The sequence below is a fragment of the Amblyomma americanum genome, chromosome 1 (genome assembly GCF_052857255.1).
Source record: "Amblyomma americanum isolate KBUSLIRL-KWMA chromosome 1, ASM5285725v1, whole genome shotgun sequence".
Classification (NCBI taxonomy): Eukaryota; Metazoa; Arthropoda; class Arachnida; order Ixodida; family Ixodidae; genus Amblyomma; species Amblyomma americanum.
In genome coordinates, this window is record NC_135497.1 from 345,153,956 (window position 1) to 345,167,147 (window position 13,192).

At 47.1% G+C, this 13,192-nt stretch overlaps 1 protein-coding gene across 1 annotated transcript; it reads left to right on the forward strand.

Annotated features, from left to right (window-relative positions):
- Positions 1-2,958: 2,958 nt before the first annotated feature.
- Positions 2,959-8,080, forward strand: LOC144100017 (uncharacterized). The gene is made up of 2 exons (XM_077633070.1): positions 2,959-3,094; positions 7,598-8,080. Exons 1-2 carry the CDS (start codon positions 2,983-2,985, stop codon positions 7,891-7,893), a joined length of 408 nt encoding a protein of 135 aa, XP_077489196.1. The 5' UTR covers positions 2,959-2,982; the 3' UTR covers positions 7,894-8,080.
- The last annotated feature ends 5,112 nt before the right edge of the window (positions 8,081-13,192 follow it).

Below are 13,192 nucleotides of genomic sequence, written 5' to 3' on the forward strand. Positions count from 1 at the left end.
GAGTTTAAACAGACTTGAAAAGGTGCGTTTTTGCTGCGCGTGTAAAACTGAACGTAACCAAAAAGTTTGCGCCTAAACACGAGTTAATCTGAGTATCCGCTTGGCGTTCTACATCCTAGCTTGAAGTTTTTTTTTTCCAACCCAGTGGGGGGCAGTACTTCCCAGACCTGTCTAGAGCGCTCAAAACACTCATTGCGGAGTTTGTTGTGACCACTTTCTCAGTGGCTTAGAGCTCGAAACAAGATTCCGCAGGGCTCTCAGTTTCCTAAGTATCACAGTTTACTACGCCTGAAAAAACCTATAGCTTGGACCATGGAGGCGGTGGAAAACGTTTCCTCCGGAGAACGCCATTCGAGTGCCTGGACAAGTATGAGGAGCACTGTGCAGTTTGATGCGAGGTGGACTGTTGGCGATGCATGAAGAGCAATGTACTGAATTTTCATAATTGCACTACATTTATTTCCTATTCTGTATTTGTACATAGTGTACATGACCCCCTACCCCTATCCTTTCTTACTATCGCTCCCCCCTTTCTTTCCCTTTCCCTGTCCTTTTAATCCCGCTTGTCGAAGCTCAGGTGCTTCACGTTCCGATGGCAGATGCCACGGATGGCAACATCTTTTCCTTCCATTGTTATTTTATTAATATATAGCCACTAACAACAACAACAACAACTACCATGGCGACAATACCATTTGTTGGGCGAGTTGGTGCTCACGATAATCCATAACAGCGCTACAGACAGCGAGCGCTCTGTGTTGTGTTCTCTCTTCTCTGTCCCGTCTGTCGCGGTGTTATGGAAAGCGCTCTGTGTTGTGTCCTCTCTTCTCCGTCCCGTCTGTCGCGCTGTTATGGATTACCATGACGAGAAACACAGATACAAGAGGAATAATTGGGTGCGCCTTCTATTTGTTCGTCTTGTCTCTGTGTCTTTCGTCACTGCACCACAATTATTTAGACAAATATCTTAAACCTATCCCTCGTGGAAGACTTCTCGACATGACGATGGGTCATTTTCAATGAACGAAACGAAGGCGCAGTGCATTCGAGAACAAATAACCGGCGTCATGATGCCTACCAGAAAGCGTGGTGGCGTACTCCGTCCACTGCAGACAGGAGAGGCGATTTCTTGAAGACCCCCTGAAGGCACCGACTGTATCAGTGGCTTCAAGAAGGCCCCTCTGACGTGGTGCTTTGCCTTGCTAGTTGCTCCACGCGGTATCTCCAGCACATAATGAGCCCATCGCTACAGAGGTATGGAGAAGCAATTGACTACTCCTTCCACGGCTTGTAGCTCCGGATCTGAAGCACTGTTTTGCATTCTCAACAGGGTGGTTAACGTGTGGAATTTGCCAAACCTAAATAAGCGTGCAGCGTATCGGCATTCTCCTTTCCATCGAGGCGAGGAGGAATGTCACTCCCGAGCGCGTAAGAGCCGTACTTGGCCGTTGTTGTATAAATGCACTGGGCGGTAAATTTTTGCGAATATCGTAGCATGCACATGAAATGCTGCCGCCCTGCCGTAAAACAACGGTCCACACTGTGCTGTATTTCTGACTCATGATTGAACAAGCCAAGTGTTTTGCGCAATAATGAGTTTGCCGCTGCAGATCTAAGCGACAAAATAGAGAAACTAACGCATTTTTTGCCTTGTGTGTACCATTATGGCTTTTGGCGAGTAATTAACGAAGCTTCCCTTTTGATTAGCCGCCGATTTTCTCTGCGATCATCGGGATGCGGGTATTGTATAGGTGTTTATCACTTGAGAAAATTACGCAAGATGGCTGCCTGACAGGGTGGTGCTCTAAGTTGAAATTAATTTTGTGAATACTGCCCGTGGATTTTAATTGACGAGACTTGCATTGCGTGGGATTCTTCCGTGACTGGTTAGTGCCGGAGTTGTGTCACCCTAATGAAAGCGCCTAAAACGATAGGGCGACATCATAGGATCCGAAGAGAGGGGTCATACAACCCGGGAACGCTTTACTAAGGGAATTTTTTGAAATTTCCTGCACTTACTCATGCTAGCCGAAGCTTCAAGGAATTCTCGAGTTTAGCCTACAACTGAATTGGAAAGAAATGTAATTGAACCAAGTTGTAAGATCTGTGCAGAGAAGGTTTTGCAGCAAAGGATGGCTGGCAGCAAAAATAGAATCGAAGCATGTCGTCCAATACCGAAACACGCTGAAGTAAGAGAAGCTTATAAGTGCCAGCCACACTCCTTTGCGAACCATTTTCTGACGTAAGGGTGTAGCATGATTGTGCGGCGAGAAGGGCCCCGCCAGACCTGCGGCACAATGGGACAATTGTCTATGCGTCGCAAGGCGGGCATTTTTAAGTTGAGTTTGGAGAGCACGGACATGCGACAGCGTACCCCTCTACTTCGGTGAAAAGCCCGTATTCGTAAAGCCTCGCGTGGCCAAGTTCAACTGCTGGTTGGGAGGCGCCTTCCCGATTGGCTACTCTGGTAGGGTTGTCACATTTCTTTAAAATTCTTAAGACCGGAAGTGGCGTCACCATACCGGAAGTGACAATTATACGTTTAGATGTATCTTCATTACGCCCGTGTTGCCGCCCCTAGGCTGCTCTAGATACCTCCGAGGAGACATCTAACCACCAGCAAGATGACCCGAAGAGACGTCTGGTTGTGGGCAGACATACGTGTAGTGGCCCGCATATGCAACCATGATAGAATGCCATAAAACTCGACGGAAAGGTATCAACAGCTTCTGATGCTATTGCATGGTCAACATATGTAGTTAGGTGTCCCTGTGACTTTATCTCTCATGACTGGGATGCGCTAGCACACCGGCCAATCACGCTGTGGTCTTTGCTCTCAGCTTTGTCACAATATACGAGAAAAGTTATGTTTTGTTAGCCGCACTGCTGTGAACTCATACGTGCGTGCTGTCCCCATGACCGCGCCATCGCTGCGGTTGTTTCGTGCATGCAGCCGGATTGACCGACGAGCAGCGGCTCGTCATGGCCATGGACGTTTACCGGGACGCCGCTGCTCACCAGAACCTGCCCCGGATGCATGCTTCGGATAATGAGCGAGATCTGTGCGAGGCCGGGGACCCGCGTCCACTGGCCGGTGAGTGGCGCTTACGCTTCTCGGTATTTATTTCTCGCGCATTCTGGCAAGGCGCAGAGTTGTGGCAGTTTGTCAGAATCGATGCTTTCCTTCATCTCCTCCCCGAGCAATGCATATTTTGCAGTTGAAAAGGGCCGTTATTGCGCACTCTTGAGTTTCGTGTTGGGGAAGCAAAGCACCCAGAAACGAACGGCGTCAAAAGTAGAACACAAACGACAGGACTAGCACCTACATCGTTTGCGTTATACTTTTGTCCTCGTTCGTCGAGCCGTTTTCATTACATCTTCAAGCATGAGCCAACTAGCCCGAGCAAGCGTCTTGCCCAGAAACGGAACGCGATGCTATCGCTGGTTCGAGTTTAAGGTAAAGCCCCCACTTTTGGGAGACCTTCAAATAAGACTAATACATTAGAGACAGCCGGCACTAGAGACCCGTGTACTGTGCTATGTCAGCGCATGTAAAAAAACCCCAGGTGGTCGGAATTATCCGGAGCCCTCCACTATGGTTGATGCTGAGGTTTATTTTACTTCAAAGATAAAAGAGGGAACTGCGACAAAAGGCGGTAAAGCCTGATGAGGTCACAGTTCCCCAAACAGTCGATACAGCAGTGAGCAACACAGAAATAACAAATATTAACATAGTATGATAGTGAGCAAAATACATTGCACCAAACGACAGTATTAATGTAAAAAATATTACTTATGATAAAAGACAGTGCACGATAAATCAAAGGCAGTGTATAAACATGGCAAGAGGTACCTAAAGAAAACACACACAAACAACTTGACACGAAAAATAGAGATGCTTCGCTAAGTAAAAACTGAGATCATATTGAGTCAGTGCTGATTAGTAGCCTTTTGATGTCTTTTTTAAAATTGTTCTTAGGGAGATCCAACACGACACTTAAAGATCGGTTATTGAGAACGACTAGAATCTGGTAATCGAGCTTTTGTTTGCCGTAATTTGCCCTCGTTTTAGGGGCCAAGTTTCTGTGTTGCCGAAGAGGGTATTTAGTAGGAGGGCGGTTTGGAGCAATGGAATACAAACGATTACGAGGGATATACCTTGACAGGCGAAATATGTATACATGGTTTGCTTTAAGTAAATTAGGCTTATGATAGAGTGGTGATGTTGGTAGGTTTTCCGGCCTACCTTAGTAACCCTCAATAGCCCGCAATGCCTTCTTTTGCAAAAGCAATAACTTCTGAAAATTACTTATTGTTGTAGTGCCCCAGACCAGTGCGCAATAGGACAATTTGGAAAGAAATAGTGCGTAGTATATGGACACTTTTAGGGAAACGGGCAAGAAATAGCTGATTCGGTAAAGACAACCAACTGTTTTATTAAGGTCAGTGAGAAGTTTTGAAATATGTGCGTTCCATGATAAATGTTCATTAAACCCGGCACCAAGAAACTCCTGAGTTGTTATCTGTTGCAGTTTTGTGTTGGCGTATATTAGGTTAAGTGTGGAATGAACAGAGGCATTAATAGGTCTGAAAATTATGTACCTTGTTTTTGACAAGTTTAAACTTAACTTATTCGCCTGCATCCAAGCATATAATTTTACCAAATAAGTGTTCACGATAGTTTCTAATTCCGGCAGAGTACATGATGTGAAAAAATATTTGTATCGTCAGCGTACGTAACCAAATCTGGAGAATCAGGTATGTTACAGATGCCGCTTACATACAATAAAAACAAAAGTGGTCCTAATATGGACCCCTGCGGAGCCCATTGGGTAATGTACAAACGGTTCGAAACAAAATTATTCCATTTAACGTACTGTATTCTGTTATTTAAGTAACTTTTCAGAAGGTTTAGAGCTAGTCAGCGTATCCCGTAACTTTTCAGTTTACTCAAAAGAATTTCATGCTGTACGCAGTCAAAATCTTTCCGGAGGTCTAAGAACAGACCAAGAGTACATGCTCTGGATTCAGTGTTGTCAATGGTATTTTCTTTAACGGCGAGTAAAGCTTGCTCAGACGATTTATTTTTCAAAAAGCCATACTGAGAGGGGTTAATAATGCTATAAACGTTAAAGACCTTATCTAATCTACTATTAATGGCCCCTTCAAAAACCTTCGATAACACTGATAACACGGAGATGGGACGATAGTTCGTGATTTCATTTCTATTTCCTCTTTTATATATAGGACAAACACGAGCAATCTTCAGTTCATCTGGGAACACACCATTTGTGAACATCAGATTTATAATATACGCTAGAACCTCGCGTATTAATGCAGACACATACTTCAACGGTATCGCTTTGAAGTCGTCGTGGCCTGCTGAGACATTATTTTTTATTTTCCCAATGTAGGTAGCTACTTCTTGTGGGATCACAGGCAGCAACGAAATAGAGTTAGGTAAAGTGATAATGAGGTTGCATACGGGAGCATTAGAGAGAGAGCTTGATCTAATGTAAGCTTGCCAGCTTCAATGAAGAAGTGGTTTATGGTGTTAGCTAATTGAGTTCCGCTAGCTTGGGAATTAGATGCAGCGATTTCTGAGTTGTCCCTGTACTTGTGAACAGCTCGTTTATCTCACTCCAAACTTTCTTGCAGGTATTATAAATTCTGGAGAACCGTTTTTTATAGTAAGCTGTTATTGCAGACTTGAGGTTTTTATTTAGTCTATTCCTAAATTTTTTGAACTCTCTAAAAAATACTGCATCGCGAGTACGTACAAAGTCATGATAGTTCCTCAAATCCTGAGTTGTTTCAGAATGTTAAACTCTATAAAACCGAATCAAAACCAAACTCTAATTCGTCAAAATGCCATTTTTTTGTTCACTCATTGCGACGATTTTCTGGAAAAAAGTGGACAAGCGATAAAACGGCGAAGTACCTTGGGACCTCGGGAAGGAACGAAAGTTTTGATTTTTTGCCTTGCTACTCGGATATGCCTCAAATTCATTACATTTCTTGACAAAATGAAACACACGCTTTATAAGACCAGTTTATGGTTAATAGTTTCTCAGACGACAAATGAGAAGGCCATCAGGCCCATAAAACTTGACTCACGAAAGTGTCATGACTGGTAAGCGCTCCTGCAAACTGATATGAAAGGAATCGGGTGAACACATCTGCACTCTTGCATTTGCTGGCAAGAAGCAGTAAAAGTTTGCGACTATTGTAGGAAATCGAACTTTCGCGTTCAAGAAATAGACAAAGAATCATGTCCCGAGCAGCTTGTCTCTAGCTTTATTGAAAGACGTGAAATGTATAACAGAAATTCTCAACAAGCATGCAACAACGCTGATAGCTTTGAAGGAACTCGCGAAATCAGTGGTTCAGCGGTGACTCTTGCTTAATGTGTACGACATGGGAAGGGTTGAAAGGAAACGCAGCAAATTTGGCGTCCACACACACACACACACACACACACACACACACACACACACACACACACACACACACACACACACACACACACACACACACACACACACACACACACACACACACACACACACACACACACACACACACACACACACACACACACACACACACACACACACACACACACACACACACACACACACACACACACACACACACACACGCACGCACGCACGCACGCACGCGCACGCACACGCACACGCACACGCACGCACGCACGCACGCACACACACACACACGCACACACGCACACACACACACACACACACACACACACACACACACACACACACACACACACACACACACGCACGCACGCACGCACGCACGCACGCACGCACGCGCACGCGCACGCACGCGCACACACACACACACACACACACACACACACACACACACACACACACACACACACACACACACACGCACGCATGCACGCGCACACGCACGCGCACGCACGCGCACACGCACACGCACGCACGCACGCACGCACACGCACACGCACACGCACACGCACGCACACGCACGCACGCACACACACACACACGCACGCACGCACGCACGCGCACGCGCACGCGCACGCGCACGCACGCACACACACACACACACACACACACACACACACACACACACACACACACACACGCACGCACGCACGCACGCACGCACGCACGCGCACGCACGCGCACGCACACGCACACGCGCACGCGCACGCGCACGCGCGCACGCACACACACACACACACACACACACACACACACACACACACACACACACACACACACACACACACACACACACACACACACACACACACACACACACACACACACACACACACACACACACACACACACACACACACACAGCGCTTAGAACAATTGTACTCTCCTTACTTTGCGATTACAGTGGCAAAATGCACTCGGTTTCGCATCACGGACAGCTGCGCAATACCGGGCGCAGCAGCGCTGCTCATTCTGGATTAGACAGTTTGCAACAACAACCTCAGTGAAAACGTTGACGTGGTGGCTAAAGCGACCGACGTGGAGGAGGGTTATCGCAATCGCCGCTGGCTTGAATGCGTGTCGTTTCTTCGCAGGGTGCGACGACGATGGCTGGTTGAAAGTGACTCCAGAAATGGTGGTGGTTGTGGAGTTCTCGGTGGATTATGAATCAGAGGTGTCCTCGGAGGAGCTGGAAAGCTTTGAAGCTGGGGAATGGATTGGCTTAGATAGCCAGATAGAGATGGAGGACAACGTAGACACCTTATCCGACACGGAGACTATCTACACTGAATGGGACAACCACTCTGACCTCTACACGGACGAGGACGAGTCCGATGCAGGGTCATTGTTCCAGGAGATATTCAGCGGAGGCTCCGACGGGGAGGCTTGAGTAGCCCCCGGAAGGAGAAGAGGGCGTCCAGCTCAAAAGATCGGCGCCTCCCCTGGTTCCGTACCTGTCCAGCGGCGTCGAGTGGGCTAACCCGCGACTGCGCGCTGCGTTCTTTGGTCAGAGTTCGCCCATTTCTTGTGTTGTGTCTCTCAGCCTGGCCGTGGTTGAATAAACGCGTGGCTAAAAGAAGGAGAAACATAAGCCGTTTGCATTTTTATTTGTTTTGCTAGCTCTAGGATGTAATTAGCTGTGCCATTATTTTGACAGCGCAGAGGCACTTTATGGTCTTGGGGTTCTTCAGAATATTGCACTGTTCTCACTGCCTAGCACTGTCAGTGGCTGCAGATGGGGAAGCACTGGGGTACGATCCCTGCCAAAACTTTTTCTTTGCGACGCAGCAGTTTGTACCAGAACTCTGGCAGTTACTGGAACGGTGGACGTGAAAGTTGCAGTATCCGAACGGTGAATATTGCTGAAATTAGAACTCAAGCATGCCATTTTATCACTTGACTAGAAAGCAGACGAAGACAAGAAAGACACAGACAAGGGCTCGAATTCGTCTTCGTCGTCTTCTGCGCGGTTGTCAATAATGGATTACCAAGTAGCCCAAACCCACACCTTATTAAGAAGCTCCATTTCGTCACAACAGGGCTGTACGCATCTTCCTTTTCAAACAGCGCTGAAATCTCACTCGCGCACGTAGAGCTGTAGAAGATGCCTTAAGCCCTTAACACATTTAAGCCACTACCTCTCTGCTATGACATACTAAACTTTGACAGCGTCGTTGAAGCTAGCGCCGGCGTGCACAAGTCGGGCGCTGAATCCTCAAAACTGTCTTTTTGTTTAACGGTCTCTTATCTGCCGCCGTGTCGGATACCGCACGCTGAACCATCGTGACTGCCGCGAACCACGGGCGCGAGCCGGTAAAAATTGTCCTTTACGACCAACGCAGTCCCGGGATTTGGGGACTTTTTTGGCGACCGACGCTGGAGTGCATAGCCTTGGTACCACTCGGCGTTTTCTCAACATTGGCAGTTGCTGAGTGCCCACTCGGGTGTCTCACTCGTGATCCGAGAGACATCACTATCAACATAATAATACTAATCATCATCGCCACTACCACCCCGAATATCATCAGCCGAGTGGTTTCGACTGCACAAAAATCTCTCATTTTCCCCTTCGCCCGTTTTTCGCCGATTATGGTCAAGTTATTCCCGCGAATTGCCCCTGTAATTTCTTCAAATTTGATTTGGAATTTATTCATTCTGAATTCATTTGTAGTGTCTAAAGAAGTGGGTTTTCTGCCGTCCCCTATCTGCGACATTATTCATGCCATCCGTAGCCTGATTTGTGACATTGATGTGATTCTTTAAGTTTTAGCTATGAAGGCGAGTACTGATGATGTACATAGGTTATTTGCATTTCTCTCCAACGATATCGTCAAGCCACTGTTTATAATTTGGGAGTGGCAACCAGTTACACTCCAGGCCAGCTTATTAAGGTGCTAATTTCTCTCATTCCCTGAATCTTCCATGTTCACTTGACAAAGGTAAGTCCTTAACTCACAGTACCTTATTACCTGTTTCAGAGTGTTGTTCCTTTGACAGACTTGAGAACTACTTTGTGTTGATTGATAAGAATATTGAGGTGTGGCATTGTGCTTTGCATGTTTAACCCCTAGATCCGCATCATTCGCTGCAATTATTCCCATGGGTTGCTTACCAGGATTACATAATGGAAATATAAGAGGTTGCTGAGGTGTTGACTGTTGATTGTCACACTTTACTGTTTCCACTTTAGCGGTCTGAATATTTCTTAGGAATATGGATTGAACAACAACGGAGAGCTTTGTCTCTTCACTGACTTCACTAACTGTGCGCCTGCGCCTCTAGGTATCATGGGCCTCTGGCTATGATTATGGCAACAGAAAGAAGCACTGTTACAAGGCTACATTCAGACTCCTTAACCGTCCAGACGACGTCGAACACATTCAACAGGAATCAAGGTGCACTTCATCATATCTATGGAAAAAGATCACGAGGAATAGTGAAGGCTATATAAGCCACCCCTTTTTCCGAGACAGTCTTCGTGCAAACAAGGGTCCCGTTTGAGTCCCGAAACGTCATTTTCGTTTGTTTTTGACAAGGTAAGCGACAAAATCTTCGCCCTGTTTTAGCTATAATGCTGTAGTTATCATACGTGCCCTTGAAAATAACAGTAGTCTCGTGGAAAAATGCTGGCGGAAATTGCAAGGTGAAATTCAGTACTATTCTCTCCGAAGGATGCTGCAAAGTAACCCCAAAATTTCAACTTTTAAAAGTGTATAGCCGGTGGGATGTATACCGGAAGGCACGGTACGTTGGCTCAATAGCGGAATAAACGTCAGCTGCTGCTGTCGTCCTCCATTTGCTTTAATTTTCTCCTATCCAGAGAACTTAGAGGATCTCCGAGAACAGTGACGGAGGATCGCGTTCAGAGTGCAAGTACACCCCTACCGCAGGGCGCGGAACAGACTTCTTCAGAACCGGCGCCGACGTTAAAGATGGCGGCACCTATCTTTCACTCGGAAGACGCCATTTTCGGTGACAAAGGCTGCGTAGACCTCTCCTATAGTCATGAAGCTTCTAAATTTTTCTCTGAAATTAGAATTCCATGCCTGCCAGCTGCATTCGACGATTTCCTGTCTCAAAGGGTCGAGTGCGCAGCAAACCTTCAGGAATGATTCTGAGGCAGCGTAACATTCAGTCCCTCTCTCAAAAAATTGGAGCGGACACTTAAGCTTCGCCTTAAGGCTAGGACGCGATAGCTTAATGGGTTAATTCCCATATATGCAGAATGTCATTCTATACTTTACATTGATAAATACAAGGGATCTATGAATACCGCCTGCCATCGTCACTGCCGTGCGATGGGAAGTGCTTCCAGTGGTGGGCCTTGCGTAGCCCAGGTTGCTCTTCCCGAGCTACCAATCATTAACTTAACTTCCACCAGCCATGGTGGGCAGTTTGCTCACAATCCGGTGGGCAGGTTGTGATGACGCCGCAAGGTCACGTGACCCTATAGGTGGCCCACCTGCCTCCTATGTTGCAATGCGGGGACTCCCTGCCAGAGCCATGCCCGTGATTTTTCGCTGACAACGCCGACATCGTATTTCCTGGTGGACGGTACCTTTAATGCTACCGGTTTAAAGTGGCGTAAAGTCTCCACCCTAGAGCACCGAAGCGAGAGAGAGTGAGCGTGAGTTTGTGTTCTGTATGCGCGCCCGCTCCGGATGGCTAGCGCCAGCTGGGGATAGACGGACGGACCTTGGAGATCACGTGCTCCATCTGGCATCGGCGCCCGGGTTTCAAACCGGAAGCGTCTGCGACACCATCGAGGCAAGGTAACGAATGCGAACGCAGACGCGCGCTTGAAAACAGAACAAAAGGAGGATGTAAACGTATAGAATTGAGCATAAAACTAGTTCTAATCTCAACCAAGTCTTCGCCGAGTTTTTCCAACGTCTAGTCAGACATCTTCTAACAAGAGGGACGTTAGCGCCGTCGTACCTGTGGACACCGCTTACCAAACCACGAGAGACGTGAAACCGCTCTAGAGGGGATTTTGAAACAGCATTTAAAGGGGCTTTTAACGTCAAGCCACGGTGTCGTGTCTGAGGTGATTTCGTCGCCTCAGTTCATTTGCGGTTTGGGCCCCGGACGAGGCGGCCGCATATTAATGGAGAAGGAAGGAAAAAAAAGACACCCACGTACTGGGGAGATTCCGGCGCAGGCTAAGGCACTTGAGGCGGCAGAAATTGAATCCGCGCTCTCCATCATGCGTGCATTGCTGTGGCGCGAATTAATTTATCAGTGCATCATTTGAGCCTACCCAAATTAAGAGTTTTCAAGTGTGGGGTTTAGCGTACCGAAGCGACATATGGGATATATGAAGGACGAGAAAGAGGCTCCGGATTAATTTGGGCGTGCGCTCACATCGCACAGGAGTCGGGAATTTTTGTATTTCGCCTCCATCGAAATACGGCCGCCGCGGCCGGGATCGAACTCGCGTCGTGGGAATCAGCAGCCGAATCCCAAAACCACTGAACCACTATGGTGGGTCCTATACCTGGCTGAAAGAAATTTCGTGTGAGTGAATAAAATATTTTCCCTAACAGACTTACTGTAACTTGTAAAGCAGCTAATATCTGCATTAAACTGGAATAATCCCTTGCTTTTGTAACTACATGCACTAACTATTGTTTCAAATACATAACATGGGAGCAAATTATTCACTTGGCATCTGCCCATGCGCAGCAATATGCGTGTTTTTGTCATGCCTTATCGAAGCGGATTATGTAGTCAAAATAAATTCAGCTTTGCAGATCATAAAATAATACATAGCGGGCGTGCACGATTTAGTGAACGTAAACGGCCCCACCGTATAGCGGCCTTTTCTAGCATGCATCCAGGAAGAGGGCTGAGTTCAGCCTAAAGAAAGCGATACCGCGAATATTGGGGAGGTTTCCCAACATATAACCCCAAGATTTATGCGTTATTTTAAACGTTATGTTTTGTTTGACGTTTCCAGCGCCCAGCCTTATCATTCTTTTCTTTACCACGCTGAACGCATTATCTGAAATGGTGCCCCAACCACCATAACATGGCTGGTAAATGGCACGAAACTGTTTCCGAAGAATCGCGATAGCGTGCAGGCGCTCTGGCGCCTCATGCCACTTTTCGTAAAACCTGCGGCCGTTGTTCAGAACGCTTGGAGTGACGTATACATCGAGCGCGGCCGAAAGATTTGGCTGTTCTGATCCCGATGAGTATGGAGAGCACGAGTCAGCACAGCCACCGCCGAGCTTCTTTCTTTTGAAGGCGCAACAAGTACGCCAAAATAAAGCGCCCTAGCTTCCACGAGTGCCGTCCCTGCTACGTGAAAGTGTTGATTGGATGTAAAAATTTTGACGCGGTTCGAGAGCGCCAAAACGGCACCTAACCACAAAACTTTGCCCCGTTTAGGTGAGAATTGCTGAGCGCTCGGCATCAAAGTTTTATTCGGATGCCCAACGGCGCTCATCTATCCAGGTACTGGCTTGAGACTGTGGCTGGAGACGGTTGAGCAGTGGCAGAGGCAACTACGGTATCACGAGGCTGTTTATACTGTAATACCTCCGTAACAGCAAAATAATTGCTTAGCCATAAAATAATGCTTGATTGACTAGGGCTTGTTAGAGATAACACGTGTTTATTGAGTCGCGAAATACTCTTCGTCAGCGCCAGACTGAAGAACAAGAAGAACAGCATTCGCTCGCGAC